Raw genomic sequence first — 17,697 nt, 5'->3', positions numbered from 1 at the left:
GTGGGACATGTTCCTGCATGGGTTGGCTGACCGTGTCCAAAGGGAGATCTACACGCTGGACCTCCCCACCACGTTTAATGGTCTTGTCGACCTGGCGCTCAGGGTGGATGCTCGGCTGACCAGGGCCGAGCGGAGAAGTCCAGCCCACAGGAGTGAGGAAGTCCTGAGGTCCAGCGGCGGGGACACGGTCAGTCCCCTTCAAGATCATGAGCCCATGCAGGTGGGTCGAGCTCGGCTTTCCCGGGAGGAGCGGGAGAGGCGGAGGTCCCAAGGACTTTGTTTATATTGTGGCAAGGCGGGCCATTTCGCTTACAACTGCCCGTTAAAAGGGCAAGCCCGGCAGTAAGTTTGAGGCTACTGTCGGGTGGGATCTCCGCTGGAAAGTCCTCAACCACATCCACCCTCCTCCCGGTGAGATTGGGATGGTCGCATCACTTTCACAACTGCAACGCACTTCTGGATTCTGGGGCAGAAGGTAACTTCATGGACCAATCTTTCGCCACCAAGTTCCACATTCCTTTCAAACCACTCACCGACAGAATCGCTGTTCACGCACTCAACGGACAGAGCCTTCCCACCATTTCTCACGAAACTGAAGATCTCACCCTCATCACCGCTGGCAACCATTCGGAACGGATTAAGTTTTTTATTTTTGATTCCCCTCACACCCCCGTCGTCCTTGGTCATCCTTGGTTCACCAAACACAACCCCCGGGTAGACTGGGTCCAGAATTCCATTGTGGCCTGGAGTGAGGAGTGTCATAAGTCTTGTCTTGTCTCTGCTTGTTCGTCTGTTTCTGGTTCTGTTTTACAGGAGGAAGCAGTGGATCTGTCTACCGTGCCCATTGAGTACCAGGACCTGAAGGAGGTGTTCAGTAAGTCCAGGGCTGCTTCTCTTCCTCCGCATCGTCCCTACGACTGTGCCATAGATCTAGTATCAGGGAAGTCTCCGCCTAAAGGCAAGTTATATTCACTTTCGGTCCCCGAAAGAGAGGCTATGGAGAAATATATTTCTGATTCACTAGCAGCCGGGTTCATTCGCCATTCCTCTTCTCCAGCGGGGGCGGGGTTCTTTTTTGTGGGGAAGAAGGATGGTTCCCTGCGACCTTGTATTGATTACCGGGGGTTGAACAACATTACGGTAAAGAATACCTATCCTTTGCCGTTAATGTCTTCAGCCTTTGAGAGGTTGCAGGGAGCATCCGTCTTCACAAAATTGGATTTAAGGAATGCTTATCATTTGGTCCGCATCAGGGAGGGTGATGAATGGAAGACCGCCTTTAACACCCCTAGGGGGCACTTTGAATACTTGGTCATGCCGTTCGGGCTTTCCAACTCCCCAGCGGTCTTCCAGGCACTCGTTAATGACGTGCTGAGAGATATGGTCGATCAGTTCTTATATGTCTACCTGGACGACATATTGATTTTTTCCTCATCTCTCCAGGAACACGTACAGCACGTTCGACGAGTGCTTCAGAGGTTGTTAGTGAATGGGCTTTTTGTCAAGGCGGAGAGATGCGTTTTTCATGCACAGTCTGTTCCTTTCCTAGGGTACATCGTGTCGACTGAGGGAGTACGCATGGACCCTGAGAAGGTTAAGGCTGTGGTGGATTGGCCAAATCCAGATTCCCGTAAGGCCCTACAGAGGTTTCTGGGGTTCGCCAATTTTTACCGGCGTTTCATTCGCAACTTCAGCCAACTAGCCTCACCTCTGATCGCCTTGACCTCCCCCAGAACTACGTTCAGGTGGTCAGACGCAGCTGAGGCTGCGTTTGCCAAACTGAAGGCTCGCTTTGTTTCGGCCCCCATTCTCGTTGCCCCTGATCCATCACGGCAGTTTGTGGTGGAGGTTGACGCATCAGAGGTGGGGGTAGGTGCAGTGTTGTCCCAGCGTGCTTCCGCGGACGATAAGATGCATCCGTGCGCGTTTTTTTCTCATCGTTTATCTCCCGCCGAAAGTAACTACGACATTGGTAATCGAGAGTTGCTGGCAGTCAAGTTAGCGTTGGAGGAATGGCGCCACTGGTTAGAGGGCTCTGGGGTACCCTTTATCGTCTGGACCGATCATAAGAACCTAGAATACATCAGAACTGCCAAGAGATTGAACTCCAGGCAGGCTCGGTGGGCACTTTTTTTCGGACGTTTTGATTTTACTCTCTCGTACCGCCCGGGTTCCAAAAACATCAAACCCGACTCTTTGTCTCGTATTTTTGACCGTTCCGAACGCCCGTCTACTCCCGAGTGTATTTTTCCCGAGAGATTAGTTATCTCCACACTCACATGGGAGGTCGAATCGAGAGTCAAGTCGGCTCTAGAAGGGGTAACGCCTCCGCCCGAGTGCCCACCAAACCGATTATTTGTGCCGGAGGGATTACGGTCCAGGGTCATTCAGTGGGGTCATTGTTCCAACGTGGCATGTCATCCAGGAGTCAGTCGAACTAAGTTTTTGGTTAAGCAACGATTCTGGTGGCCTCTCATGGCTCGTGACGTTCGCGATTTTGTCTTGGCTTGCTCAGTCTGCGCTGTTGGTAAGACTTCCAATCGTGCCCCAGATGGGTTACTTCAACCGCTGTCAGTCCCTTCGAGACCCTGGTCCCATATCTCGCTAGATTTTGTGACCGCCCTCCCACCCTCCCAAGGGAGCACGGTTGTTTTAACCGTAGTGGACCGGTTCTCGAAGGCGGCTCATTTTATTCCCTTGCCCAAATTACCCTCAGCCAAGGAGACAGCGGTTACGATCATTGACCACGTCTTTCGGATTCATGGCCTCCCGGTAGACGTGGTCTCTGACAGGGGTCCCCAATTCGTTTCCAAATTTTGGCAGGAGTTCTGTAGATTGCTGGGGGCGACTGTTAGTCTGTCGTCGGGGTTTCACCCCCAGAGCAATGGTCAGACTGAGAGAGCCAATCAGGATTTGGAGCGAGCGTTGCGATGTATGGTCTCCAAGAATCCTTCCTCCTGGAGTCAACAACTCTCAATGGTGGAGTACGCACACAATACTTTACCAGTGTCGTCCACGGGCCTATCTCCGTTTGAATGCAGTGTAGGTTACCAGCCACCTATTTTTCCCAGTCTGGAATCCGAGGTCGCGGTCCCCTCTGCCCACGCCTTTGTCCAGAGGTGCCACCGAACTTGGACGAGAGCCCGAGAGACTCTCCTCCAAGTGAGGGAACGCACCAAGGCCAAGGCCGATCGCCACCGGTCAAGGCCTCCGGTTTACGTCGTCGGTCAAAAAGTGTGGCTTTCTACAAAGGATATTCCTCTCCGACCCGTTTCTAAGAAGCTTGCTCCAAGATTCATTGGCCCGTTCACTGTCACCAAGATCATTAGTCCGGTGGCAGTCCGCCTCAAACTTCCTCCAGTGTACAGGAGGATTCATTCCGTCTTCCATGTCTCCAAAATTAAACCTGTTTTTCATTCTGAGATTAATCCGCCAGCCCCGGTTCCCCCACCGCCGCGTCTCATAGATGGGGAACCATCTTATTCGGTAAATCGCATTCTGGACTCTAGGCGGAGGGGACGCGGATTTCAGTACTTGGTGGACTGGGAAGGTTACGGTCCGGAGGAGAGGAGTTGGGTTCCTGCCAGGGACATTCTGGATCACACCCTTATCGATGATTACAATCGACAGGTAAGGGAGTCGGGGAATGCCAGGAGGCATTCCTAGGAGGAGGGGTACTGTCACGGTTCGCAGATGCATTGTTTCCTTCTTGTCGCGTGCTCTGTGTTATGACAGCAGTGGGTGTGTTTGTGTTTGTGTGCGAGTGTGCTTGTGGGTGTGCCCAGGCCACGTGGGTGATTATTGGACCCAGCTGCCACCCATCACTCTCCCCACCTGCTGCTCATTCCCTCAGTCCTTAAATACTCACCTCATTCCTGTCTCCATTGTCAGATCGTTGTTTGGTGTCCTGTTCGTGGTTGTCTCGTCTGTTCCTGACCGGAGTCCCAGTTGTTCGTCGTCTTCTGTGGATTACTGTCTTCGTGCCTTGTCTGTTGTCTGGATCCTGGATTTATCTCACCGCCACTCTTCAGTCACCACGCCACGTCACCAGCCGACCATCTCAGTCCCTGCGCCTACCTGTAGCCTGCACGTTCTCATTGACTGTGTTTCTGTTACTGCTTGTTGTTCAATAAACGGCGTTACTTGCATTTGCTTCCTGTAATCAATCATGACAGTTATGAAGAATGCGGAAGTGGAAAGTACGTTCAAGGCGATATTTTGTTTCTTTTCGACTGACGAAAGAAGGACATGAACATCTTGGATGACATGGGGGTGAGTAAATTTATCAGGAAAAGTGTATTTAAAAGTGGACTAATCCTTTAAGTTAAACCAGGTTCAGCAATAAGTAGACAAGATTGCTGTCATTATTACACACTAAATGTATACTATTCTTTTTTTTTGACACAAAGCATAAAACTGCCATAACTGGCCAAATTAGTCCAGTTTAGTCCAAAAAGCTGCTTGGACAGAAGAGTTTAAGATACTAGAAATAACGAATAGCCTAAATACATCCATAAATGTATACATATTAATGTATTTATCTTTGTTATTGTTGTTTATTATATTTAAATTAATTAGTTTACTCATGAACACAAATTAGGATAACCACGGCAAACCAAATTAATATTTATTGTATTAATAAAACTTCTGGCATGGAGGTATGTATAATTACAATGTAAGTGGCTTTTATTATATTTTTTGGAAAGTAAGCTAAATGTAGGATAAAAGTATGTGACTGTGATGTTGTTTCTGCGACAGCTCCAGCTCTCTGATGCACGAGCGAGTGATTTCAGACACAGCAACGGAGTCGACAACCAGAGTCGATTCCTATGCTGGAGTCAACTCCGACACGAGGGTTATTAAGAGTCGAGGAATCGACTCTTTTGGAGTCGACTCCCCATCACTAGGAAATGAGCTTTACGGCGGATAGAGATGGTGATCACTTTTTGGTTCTGCTCCTCACGTAAATCAGTCATTTGTCCTCAGAACACTTCAGATATGTACACCTTGTATAAATTGTGACTGTAGTTGTATCTGCCTGTTATATCCTGTGTTTTATATTAAATAACATACAAATGGGATAGTTTAGGGGTTGGGTTATGTGTGCAAAAATGTTTAAATAGTGTAATGTAAATAAAATTATTGTGGCTGTTTAAATTGAAAATCATACCGCAACATATACACCGATAAAGCATAACATTATGAGCATCTTCCTATTATTGTGTTGGTCCCTCTTTTGATGCCAAAACAGCCCTGACCCGTCGAGGCATGGACTCCTCTAGACTCCTGAAGGTGTGCTGTGGTATCTGACACCAAGATGTTAGCAGCAGATCCTTTAAGTCCTGTAAGTTGTGAGGTGGATCCTCCATGGATTGGACTTGTTTGTTCAGCACATCCCACAGATGCTCGATTGGATTGAGATCTGGGGAATTTGGAGGCCAAGTCAACACCTCAAACTCATTGTTGTGCTCCTCAAACCATTCCTGAACCATTTTTGCTTGATCATTATCCTGCTGAAAGAGGCCACAACCACCAGGGAATACCGTTTCCATGAAAGGGTGTACGTGGTCTGAACAATGCTTAGGTAGGTGGTACGTGTCAAAGTAACATCCACATGGATGGCAGGACCCAAGGTTTCCCAGCAGAACATTGCCCAAAGCATCACACTGCCTCCGCCGGCTTGCCTTCTTCCCATAGCATCCTGGTGTCGTGTGTTCCCCAGGTAAGAGACGCACACGCACCCGGCCATCCACGTGATGTAAAAGAAAACGTGATTCATCAGACCAGGCCACCTTCTTCCATTGCTCTGTGGTCCAGTTCTGATGCTCACGTGTCCGCTGTTGGCTCTTTCGGCGGTGGACAGGGGTCAGCATGGGCACCCTGACTGGTCTGCAGCTATGCAGCTCCATACGCAACAAACTGTCTGTATTCTGACACCTTTCTATCAGAACCAGCATTAACTTCTGGAGCAATTTGATCTACTGTAGCTCGTCTGTTGGATCGGACCATACGGGCCAGCCTTCGCTTCCTTGGAGCACTTTTGATAGATACTGACCACTGCAGACTGGGAACACCCCACAAGATCTGCAGTTTTGGAGATGCTCTGACCCAGTCGTCTAGCCATCTCAATTTGTTCCTTGTCAAACTCGCTCAAATCCTTACGCTTGCCCATTTTTCCTGCTTCTAACACATCAACTGTGAGGACAAAATGTTCACTTGCTGCCTAATATATTTCACCCACTAACAGGTGCCGTGATGAAGAGATGATCAGTGTTATTCACTTCACCTGTCAGTGCTCATAATGTTACGCCTGATCGGTGTATGTCATAATGGAAAAATTATACCCCAATACATATATTCATCATGATGATGAAATTCCCATGACCATTGTATCTGTGTATTGACACCAAAGGTTTCTCATTGAAGCAATGGAGTACATTGCATGTCGAAAAATGAAGCTAAAGTGGTACCCTGTCTGTTAATGTGTACCCTGTTCATATGTGACGAGTTGGGAGTAAGAATGTGTTGATGTTTTTTATGATTTCTTGTTTCCTCTTAAAAAAATGTTGACCCAAATTGAAAATTCTGTCATTTAAACACTCTTATGTTGTCCAAACTCATATGACTTTCTTCTGAAGGGAAGATTTTCCGTGGTCTGATACTCACAAAAGTTATTGTACAGCTTCAGATGACTTTGCAAAAGTCACATAAAGCACACAAGTCATACTTTTATGGTACTTTTTGTCACATTGGAAACTTGTCCAGGTCTCTTTCAATATATAGAAAAAGAGCGGGCAGAATATTTTTCAAAATCTCTTTTTGTGTTTCAAGGAAGAAAGAAAGTCAGTTTTTGAATGACATGTGGGTGAGTAAATCATAACAGAATGTTTTTTTGTTTTTTTTTTCACCATTGCCATCACCTCTCTTTTCCCTTCAAACCACTCACCAAAACAAATGTTTACTACTTTAGATAGTATTCATTAATATAGGATTGAAAGTACAATTCAGAAAGGAAAAGGAAACAATTGGAACATTTATTGATTTTTTTTTTTTTATATTAGATATTTCTACATATCGGTTCAGCATCCAACAGGATGCCCTATTATTTGTCATGAAAAGATCATAATTTTGTAGAATATATCATAAATATTATCATGTGTACCACCATGCCTTACATTACTTTGCTTTACATGTCTATGTGCACCAACCCATTTCCATAAGACTGTGTTACTGGCACTTTGTTGGTTTGTCTCAGTCTATGTTAAATACTGTGTTACAATGCCAAAATGTTTAAAGAATAATTCACGAAAAACAGTAGGTAAGTTAGCATTTGTTTTCTTATTTCCACGTTGTTTTATGTAAATGTGATTAATTTTATTGGAAATTCATTAAAAAAAAAAATTCAGATAAAGGAAAAAAGTTGACCTTCAGAAATCAATCTGTAATTTTTTTCGCCCAATTGATATTGTTTACAATGCATTACAACATTCTGGAGAGTAAAAAAAATAAAGAAAACAAAAAGAATACTGTTACCATTACTAACCTGTTCATCTGTATTTGTCTTAGATGGACCCACATGAAAACATCCTTCTCAGTCCTCTGGAGATCAAGAATGAAATGGGCACATCAGAGTTAACCCTGGGTTTGGGCGACCCCCGTACAACCATGCTGGCCTTTGACAGCACCACGCTGCAGTATCGGAAAGCCGGCCTGGCCAGGCACAACTTTGGACGCAATGCCCTGGAACGGCACGTTACGCAGAAGAAGAGCCGGCTACGACGGCGCACTTCACAGCTTAAAATCAATATCCCTGACTTAACTGATGTCAATTCAATCGACAAATGGTCGAGAATGATCTTCCCCACCGTATTTTCTTTCTTCAATGTCATCTATTGGCTTTATTATGTCAACTAACTGGATTGCGGGGCCGTCCGAGATGCGCCGCTTATTTTTATGTCAGTATATTCTTCCGTTTTCCTGCGTCTGATTTTGCAATACAAGCAGGACTTATGTTGACAGATTAAAATCAGGACTATCTCTCTTTAACCTTGGGTTCACCTTAATTGCTGGCTGACACCGATACTCAAAAGAGGTTAAGAACAAATGGTGCCTATTCCAAAAATCAGTAGTTTTTAGTGCGTTTGAGTGTGTTGTTCAATATTTGGTTTGATTCAATTAAGATTTCTATTAAGACAAGGTGTATCTGTTTTGTTGCCAAATTATCAAATCAGTTACTGCTGCAAATTAGTTATCTTTTTACCAACAGAAAAATCAAAGACTGAAAGATTGGATATCCACAGCATTTCACTGTCAGTTCTTTCCTCCTTTAGCAATTGTTAAGGAAGCAGCACTCAGTAATTTAATATTTCTATACCTTTATTTGTAATGTTTCTTTTTTTCACAGCCTTTTGAGTAAGGAGATAATATGAATAGTTTTATCATGAGGTTGTATTTTCTACTTTACACACAGATGATAGTTTATTTATTCAAGAGAATTTATTATACACTTTTACTTAACCTCATTTATTTTGATGAAACATGTCACTCAAATCCTGTACTCTAAATTTTATTGACACTTTGGTAAGCTTTATATTTCCAAAATGCTTATATTATGTTTAATTTTGATGTTCAGCATGCTATGGAAGTTGAAGGCATTACTACTACTAACACAAACAACTCAACTCGGCTGCTAACTCTAATAATTTTTATAGATCCCATCAATCTTGCGTAATGCTAGTCTATCCATTAGCATTCCCATTCATCTCAATAGCAGTTGCTCTACTGATGCTTGAAAGTATGTGACCTGAATGCTGCCATCATTGTTCATGATAGTGAAAATGCAATATGACTCATTGTTATTCAGCAGGAAATGACAATGCTTATTGGCTGATAGCATCAGAGGAACTAACCTAAACCCAAACCCTTCAGCAGCGATGATTCTGAGCTGTGATGTGAATGCAGCAGACAAGGAAAAATATAAACCTTTTTTTCCATTCGTAAGAGCGCCACAAAAAACCATGCCACTGGCAAAAAAAAAAAAAAAAAAAAGAAATATTTTATTCATCAGACTATATGCTTGCCTTTGAATAGCAAAATTATGTATTTACAACATCTAGTGACCAGCCAAACCTTGACACCTTGTGTGTAGTCTCAAACCGTTCTCACTCCGAAGGCATTAAAAACTGAAGCATTGTCCAGTGCCTTGCCACTATTAAGACGCTAAAGGCACACCTTTGGCATTGCTACACAGCATTTACAGACTAGGAGCACCATTGCTTTTAATGAGAAATCTTTGGCGTCACAAAGGACATGGGATTTTTATTGTCAGAAAATTATACTCTGCCTGACCAAAAAAAAAAAAAAAAAAAAATCAGTTTGGATTTTAATAGGCAAATACTTAAGAGTTTATCAATGGATCATTTTTACAATGATTATTATGTTTCTAGCATGTTATATGTTTGGCAACAGTTCTTTTAACCCTAAAAGATGGAGTGTGTAGATTTGCATTTCTTTAACAACCACATAGGAAGACGTATCATGGCCAAATTACAGGATGACAATGTTCATGTACAATATTCATCATGCTCAAATTGTAAAAATGTGTTGGAGGGAGCATGAAGAATCATTTTCACACATGAATTGAGTCCTGACCTTAATTTCATTGAAATGCATTGTGATGTGCTGGAGGAGACTTTACAGAGTGCTCACCTCTTGCATTGTCAATATAAGAGCTTGACCAAAAAAATGATGCACCTCTTGATGGAAAAAATGTTGTGATGTTATTTCCATCAAGAAGTGGATAGATTTTTCAGCAAGATCTTGTATTGACAATGCAAGAGCAAAAAGTTTCAGTTTTTTTCACCTTTTGAGTGAAAATAGAAAAAAACAAAGTTTGTCCACAAAGTTTATTCTGAGCAAGCACTGCATGCTTAAACAGAAAGAGACTGACATGTAAAATTACCAACTACAGTTTGCTTGTTTATTATGTGATGTTCAAGAGGTGAATCTGACATTGATTGCACAGATGTCTCGGTGAATGGTTGTACAGAAACACTGAAGAGATTAACAGAAATTGTGCGGAGACCACAATGCGAACAGAAAGCCCCGGGTTATGACTGTAACCCTGGTTCCCTGAGAGCAGGGAATGAGACACTGCGTCCTTAGACACTATTGGGAATGCCCACGTATGACTGGTATCTGAAGCAACTGTAAAATCAATCCTATTGGCCGGCGACAGCCTATAATGTCATACTAGTGCACCTAGAAGGCATGTAAGGGGCGCATAGACAACATGTCATTCACTTCTTCATCTGACGGGACTGAAGAGGCAGCCCGGAGGCATGGCTACGGGAACCAGGGTTACAGTTGTAACCCGAGACATTCCCTTTTGAAAGGGAACTCGCACTGCATCCTGAGACACTTTAGGAAACAAAATACCCATGTTTCTATGCTGAGGGGAGAAAAATGGCTGTGACTAAGCACAACAATGGCAGTTTGAAACACCAGAACCACTCCCCCTTCTGGTCACACACTAGGCTGTTAGTGACAGTATTCCCAACGTCCACTGCCCAAGCTACATGCCTCAATGAAAAAGTGCCTTCGTAAGGTACCGGAAGGACTTTTCAAAGGCTTGGAACCAGCATATTCACTGGGAAAGGGGTTAATTTAAGGTAGTATGGCCAGGGGCCGAAAGGAGTCACTTTTAGGGGGACATTGTGTCAACCCCTAGAGCCACCAGGGAGGCTAACCCGGTCTGACTTGTGACCTAGTCTAACCAACAACCTGTCTGTTTCCAGAGCCTCCTACCATACTTGCAACCAGATGAAAGGGATATAGAATCCCAGCTCACACTGAACAAAGAGATGGGCATCCTGGGGAGCAGGACTCAGTTTCCAAACTCTTACAACTCTACATAGGGTTCCTAATGAGAGGAGTACCCCCAGCTCTATCAAGAGTTGATCTACTTAGGGGGTTCACAAGAATCTCTCGACCTTTCAGACCAAACTCAGGGAGCGAGGCTCTCTATAGGATGATCCTCTCAAACAAGGGAGTCCCTACAGCTCTAAAAAGTTGATCTACCAGTGAGGTCTCACGTGAGTCATTCGACCTTCTGACCAGACTCAGGGAGTGAGGTACTCTACAGAACGACCCACTAACACAAGGGAAGTACTACCTAGGTTCGACCGAGTAGAGAATAAACCACGCTCTGGGGCTAGAATCAGGGAGGCTCCTGTGGAGCCTGCAACGTGAACTCAATCTGTGTACTCTAGGGAGCCAGGACACTCAAACTAGCTAGAAGTGCTAGGAGTGTAGTTCGACCCGGAGGATTGCCATCAAGGTGGCCTGAGGAGGGTCAACTACTTGGAAACAAGTCTAACAGAGATAGCCACCAGAGTTGTCTAGGCTTGGAATACTCATTCACATTGCCACACAAGCGATGCACTCAAGAATACCACAGGCATGGGTTTGGGGCTAAAGCTTGAGCTCTAAGGGAGCGTACTCAACACCATCATGAATTGGAGGGAGTACTTACTCGGCTCGACCTGAGCATAATCTGGGAGCGAAGCACTCTTAGAGGACCCCGAACAAGGGGAGTTAATATCAGCTTAAAGCTCAAGGGTGGAGACCTGAACAAATAATGACTCTTGCTCCAAGACAGGGATAAAGTTCCACAGAAGAGGCCTAGGACCCTCGTAGACCCAGACCGGCATGTTTTTTGTTTTGTTTTGTTTTTGTATAAAAGATTTGAATGCTGGTCCAGTCTTTCAGCGGGTCGCTTGGTATGCTTAAAGCACTGCCATAGTGTGCAGCGCAGCATGAACTGCTGCCACGTATGTCCTGCCATATAAGGGCAGGGCCGGAGCTTTCAAATCGACGTTTGTTTTTGGTTGTTTTGGGGGGGGGGGGGGGTGCTCCATAACACCCAACAACTCATCATAAGGAGGCGTTCCCTGAGACACTTTAGGATGCAGTGCGAGTTCCCTTTTGAAAGGGAACTTCAGCTATCTAAATATAATACCATATGCCTGTGGTTTCACAGACAAGGCTTATTTGAGCTCTTTTAACTGAAAGCAACTTGCACTGACATACTGTATCTTAAAATATATAAAATTAGTTTTGTCTCAAGATGCACACCAGTAATGTTTTCTTCTAAGGCACGTTTATAAAAGCTACTTAAATGCCCTAATTGAACTAAGGCTTAATCCTGGTTTAATCTAAGCCCTGTCTGTAAAACTGGGCCAGACTATATGGCTGGGTTACACTTAATTTCAATGGTCCACTTTAGACATTCTACTAACTATAAGTAATCTGCCAAGTACATGTCAACTAACTCTCATTAGTGTATGTAGTAGACTGTTAGTAGACTGTTAATGTTAGGTGTTAGGGTTCGGGTTAGTAGAATAAGTTGACGTACTTGCAAGGTTACTTATAGTCAATAAAACAAAATAAAGTGTTAGTAGATATTAAGATGACTGTCTACTACTACTCTAATGACTGCTAGTTGACATGTAAGTTACTTGTAGTTAGTAGAATGTCAAAAGTGGACTATCAAAATAAAGTGTTACCTACAGCTGCACTGGAAGATGTCTCGTTTACCAGCTACGCATTGCCTCAAACAAAACATTTAACTATATTCCAAAGATTGAAGGCTATGACCCTCAAAATCTTCGGCAAATGTAGTGACAAGCATCTTGAAGGATTATACATATTCATACTGATTTTGTTTTAAAAAGCCAGCAGTTAAGGAATCTCTTGGCTTTGTCAATGAAAAATGGTAAACAAATATTAATTCCTTTGTGTTATGTATTGTAAATATCACTTGTACAGAATTGTTAAAAAAGCTCTTTGTATTCAGAAAAAGAGAGTAGCTCTGTGTTTACATGAAATGAATTGAAAATGGTGGATTATTGAGATGGTGGAAGGGCTCATGGTGTAGAACCAATACTGTAATTACATCATGACACATGATGAATTCCATCTAAAAGAGCCAGTCAGAGCCCATCATCCTCCACCTGTGAGAAGGGCATATGAATATAGTTTAGCCTTACAATGCTTGAAAAGAAAAATTAAAAGCACAACACTGACCAGATTTAATTGAGGAAAGTATATACTCATCTTTATTTATACATTTACTTTTCATTACGTATTTTCACACTAATTTATTATTGAAATTAAGATTTTTTTTTTTTTTTTTTTTTTTTTAATGGAACAGTACATTTGTCATAATCAGTTAATTTTTAAATATGTGTTATCATGATTGACCTGCATGCAAGACATTTTCGATCAAGGTATGCAATTTCAATTTTTATCAACAGCCACAGAGATCAATAAAAACAATATGTATCATGCTCACCAAGATTTCTTTGTAGTTTGGCATTTCATATCTCAATATATCAATCTATTTTCTTGACCTTTTTTTTTTTTAAGATCAAAACACAACAGGGTTGAAACAACACAGACTACGTTAAAAGCTCAAGGAAATGATAATTAACACTGATTTGGTTTGATTTGATTTTCTTATCTCCCAGCCCCTTTGATGTTGAGTAATATCAAATGAAACACTAACTAAATCTTATGAAACACTAGTCTATTCATAACCAGGGAATTTTGGACTTAAAAGCATGCAGGAAATCAAGCAACACATACTTACTGCCCATGTTTAATAATGCATCCCTAACTCACATCTTGACTGCATGCAATACTGGCACCATACATTCAAAAACATATTTTGCAATTCATACTGCTAAACTGATCTAAAAAGTCAAATGACAAATTAGTAGTATTTTACTCATATATAAGCATAGCTTCTTCACTGAAGGATCAGAAATGTATGAATGCATTTAATTACAAGCCTGTGGACAAGGAAATTAACAGTTATTAACAGTGATTGTATATTTATAGTGATGGTAAGTGATTATGTAACAATTAATGTAACAATGTGATATTTTAGGCACTGATTCTGCTGTCCATTTGTCACAATTACTTTTCTCTCCAAGACCAATGCTTAAAACATCTGTATATTTTGTTGAGATTCATATAATTCACATGTATTCATGCACACAGAAATGGTTTTCTTTGTCCATTCTTTACAAATTGTTACAAACTTCAAAGTTTTTCGATTCTGAATTGTTTATGTTAGTCTCAGCTGCAGAAGATATCTTGGTAGTGTACATTATTAAAGGAAATGATGTAAGGAGAACTTGGGCATTAGGACTTATTTTAATATATTCCAAAAACTATTTCTAGATGTAAATATGAACTATGGTAATAAACATCCAATTGGAACAGGGTGTTCATGTAAATACAAAATTATTTCTAACAATGTGTAATGTAATATTTCTAAGCTTTCTGGTTTGTACTTTACTGGTTAATGCAAAGCTTACTACAAAGCAATGTTATGGAAAATACTTGATGACAAATCAATAATGTAAACAATTTGAAACTGGCTCTCCTTAGTAAACCAATATTTCTTGTTTTCACTTTTTTCTTTTTTTTGCCTAGCGTAAAGTCTATAAGTCAATACTCAGCATTGTTTATTGTGTAGTCCCTTCTCTTTCTGTTGCTTTCTAGTACAGTTTTTTTTTTTTTTTTATCAAAAACACACTGGCATTTTCTTTGTTATATTTCTCAATTGTATTTTCCCTGTCATATCCTAAAAAATTACTAGATGCCACAATTACGCCTTTTTAGCTGTTTTATTTGGGGGAGAATCAGAAACAAAGAAAAGGGTCTATGAATGTGTGTGAGCACAAGTTTCTGAGAAAATGCACAAATGTCAAACAAAATGTCAAACACTTGGTAACTGCTTTGCTTTTTGTTTGTGCCTCTCATTATTTTACTTTACTTTTTAATTAATATTTTTTATAAATTTGTACTCCAACAAAATACTCCAACAAAAGCAGAAACTCATTTGAGAATGATAAAGATGGCAAACTGACTATGTTTTTGCACATGTTCACAGATTAAGCCTTAGCTTCCATTCACAGAAGAGAACAATATCTCAAAACATCAGAAACTAACAAGCCCTCACTGATGCCAACCAGAGGGTCATCAGATGCATATGGACTGACATAAAAAAAAATAAAAAAAAATAAAATCTGTTATAATGTTCGCAAATCTATGAACCCTCAATAAATACTGTATAAAACTCTAAAAGTGTTTGGATTCACAGTTTATGATGATTTTATTTTCTTGTGTAGCTAATGTTCCTCTCTGAACTTCATGTCCTCAAGTCTACCTCACACATTCATTCACCCACATACAGTGCCATTATTGGTGGTCTGAATCTGTTTGATGTTATTAAAATATCAATTACACAAAGACAACCTTATATGTGTGCTTGCTATCTGAGCCTGTTGAAGCCCTACACTCTAATTCTCACTTTTCAAAATTAAAAATTTCATTACACTGAGAAACCAACAGTTGGGCAATAACTAAATTGTAATTTTAATGTTGATGTCCCTACAATAACAAACCAGTGTGTAAAACACTTGGATGTATTTTAAAGTCTATGCCGTGAACTTTACATACTTCACATACTTTTGAAAATTCAGTGTTTAGTTGATCATGATAAGCACTCATTGTCACAGTTGTAAACATGGCAGCTTTCTTTTTCCATGAGGGGGTTTGGCATCACGGCATTTTGGTTTCCAGGCCGACAGTTAAAGAATGCGACACACATGTCTTCCGGAAATCATGTAGAATTCAACCAATCAGATAATGACTTCAAAACTCCTGGTGTTTCCAATTTTGTGTGCCATATGCATCAGACGTTCAGCCAGTGGTCTGTGGGTGAGGCATCTGAGGCTGAGATTATTGTGTCAATGTGTATAGAACTCACGCGTGAATCCTTTACACGTTATGGTGTGGAAATAGCATAGGATAGTTGTCACAGCAAGCGAGAAAGGTTGATATGGAGCAGCTAAATCTCGATCCTTCTGTGAATCACCTATTTAAAAAACAGAACAGAGGAAAAAAATAATGCAGCAGAGCTCATAAAGCAAGAATAAACATTGACTTGTTTTTTTAGAGATAGCGAGAACTGTGGGATTTTAAATGATGTAAAAGTTACGTGGAGATGGTTTTTTATACTCAACAGGTGAGTATGGTATTTTATTGAACAGTTAAACTACCATATGTAGCTCTCTAACAGAGTTCACTGTAAAGCATTATCTATTGTAAAGGGTCATTTTATTACGGATTGTTTTAGCACTGTCCTGGAATTTATTTTTAATGAAATACTGTGTCTATAATGTGTAAAGCTACAATAATGTCTTCAGATAGTCGGTTTGAAGTCCTTTGTAAACTAAACTGGCTATATCTATTAAGCCTAGTAGTGAATGTTTTATGAGCAGTAGGATAATCTCTCTTTTTTTAGTTATGAGAAAGAACCATATTCATCCAGCCAAGAGGTTTGATGTTAAATGTCTGAAGATATCTGTCTGAAGAGTTATGAAAAAATAATTTTCCTCAGATACATAGTGACAGAAAAAAAGACAGATTGTGATGTAGATGGCAACCCGGGGACAAATGAAAAAGGCAGTGATGACTTTGAATTGAACTGTAATTCATTCTCAGTTTAGTTGTGAATGGCTCATAGTTCTGATAGGTATGGTTTAATGGTTTATATATAAATAACGAAAAAAAAAGAAAAAGACTGAAGTTATTTGAAAGAGAAAGTATTATTTGCAGTGGACCTTCTATAATGTGTGTGGTCTCATGCAGCAAGGCAAAAATCCCTCTGGGAACCTTCATGTCAGTTGACAAGAAATGCAATCTGTACAGTTTTGGTATGAATGTAGTGACTGGTTTCATTTATATTTAAAAAGATGCTTGAAGGTACAGCAGGGCATAATCCTAAAGGAAGTAGTATGTCTGTGTAGAGCGAGTTCATGATATGCTGGCAATGTGCTACAAAATTCTGTCATAAAACTGAGATATATGTTAATTTAAATTGTTGTCAAGCTGTCAAAATTCATCACTATTACATAATATAGAATTTTGAAGCTGTGGCTATACTTTATACTATAGGTGCTGGTCATATAATTAGAATATCATCAAAAAGTTGATTTATTTCACTAATTCAATTCAAAAAGTGAAACTTGTATATTATATTAATTCATTACACACAGACTGATATATTTCAAATGTTTATTTCTTTTAATTTTGATGATTATAACTGACAACTAAGGAAAATCCCAAATTCAGTATCTCAGAAAATTAGAATATTACTTAAGACCAATACAAAGAAAGGATTTTTAGAAATCTTGGCCAAGTGAAAAGTATGACCATGAAAAGTATGAGCATGTACAGCACTCAATACTTAGTTGGGGCTTCTTTTGCCTGAATTACTGCAGCAATGCGGCGTGGCATGGAGTCGATCAGTCTGTGGCACTGCTCAGGTGTTATGAGAGCCCAGGTTGCTCTGATAGTGGCCTTCAGCTCTTCTGCATTGTTTGGTCTGGCATATCGCATCTTCCTCTTCATAATACCCTATAGATTTTCTATGGGTTTAAGGTCAGGCGAGTTTGCTGGCCAAATAAGAACAGGGATATCATGGTCCTTAAACCAGGTACTGGTAGCTTTGGCACTGTGTGCAGGTGCCAAGTCCTGTTGGAAAATGAAATCTGCATCTCCATAAAGTTGGTCAGCAGCAGGAAGCATGAAGTGCTCTAAAACTTCCTGGTATAAGGCTGT

The 17,697-nt window shown here is 41.0% G+C and overlaps 1 protein-coding gene across 2 annotated transcripts in view; it reads left to right on the top strand.

Annotated features, from left to right (window-relative positions):
• Positions 1–9,052, top strand: part of LOC125252472 (gamma-aminobutyric acid receptor subunit beta-2) — a 105,602-nt gene extending 96,550 nt beyond the window's left edge. For both annotated transcript variants that reach the window (XM_048165806.1, XM_048165805.1), the window contains one exon: positions 7,567–9,052. In XM_048165806.1, coding sequence (XP_048021763.1) covers positions 7,567–7,914 — 348 coding nt within the window. In that variant the 3' untranslated portion in view covers positions 7,915–9,052. The remainder of the gene's footprint in view (positions 1–7,566) is intronic.
• Positions 9,053–17,697: the final 8,645 nt, after the last annotated feature.

Source organism: Megalobrama amblycephala, linkage group LG18, assembly GCF_018812025.1.
Source record: "Megalobrama amblycephala isolate DHTTF-2021 linkage group LG18, ASM1881202v1, whole genome shotgun sequence".
In the NCBI taxonomy this organism is placed as follows: Eukaryota; Metazoa; Chordata; class Actinopteri; order Cypriniformes; family Xenocyprididae; genus Megalobrama; species Megalobrama amblycephala.
This window is presented reverse-complemented; position numbering and strand designations above follow the sequence as displayed.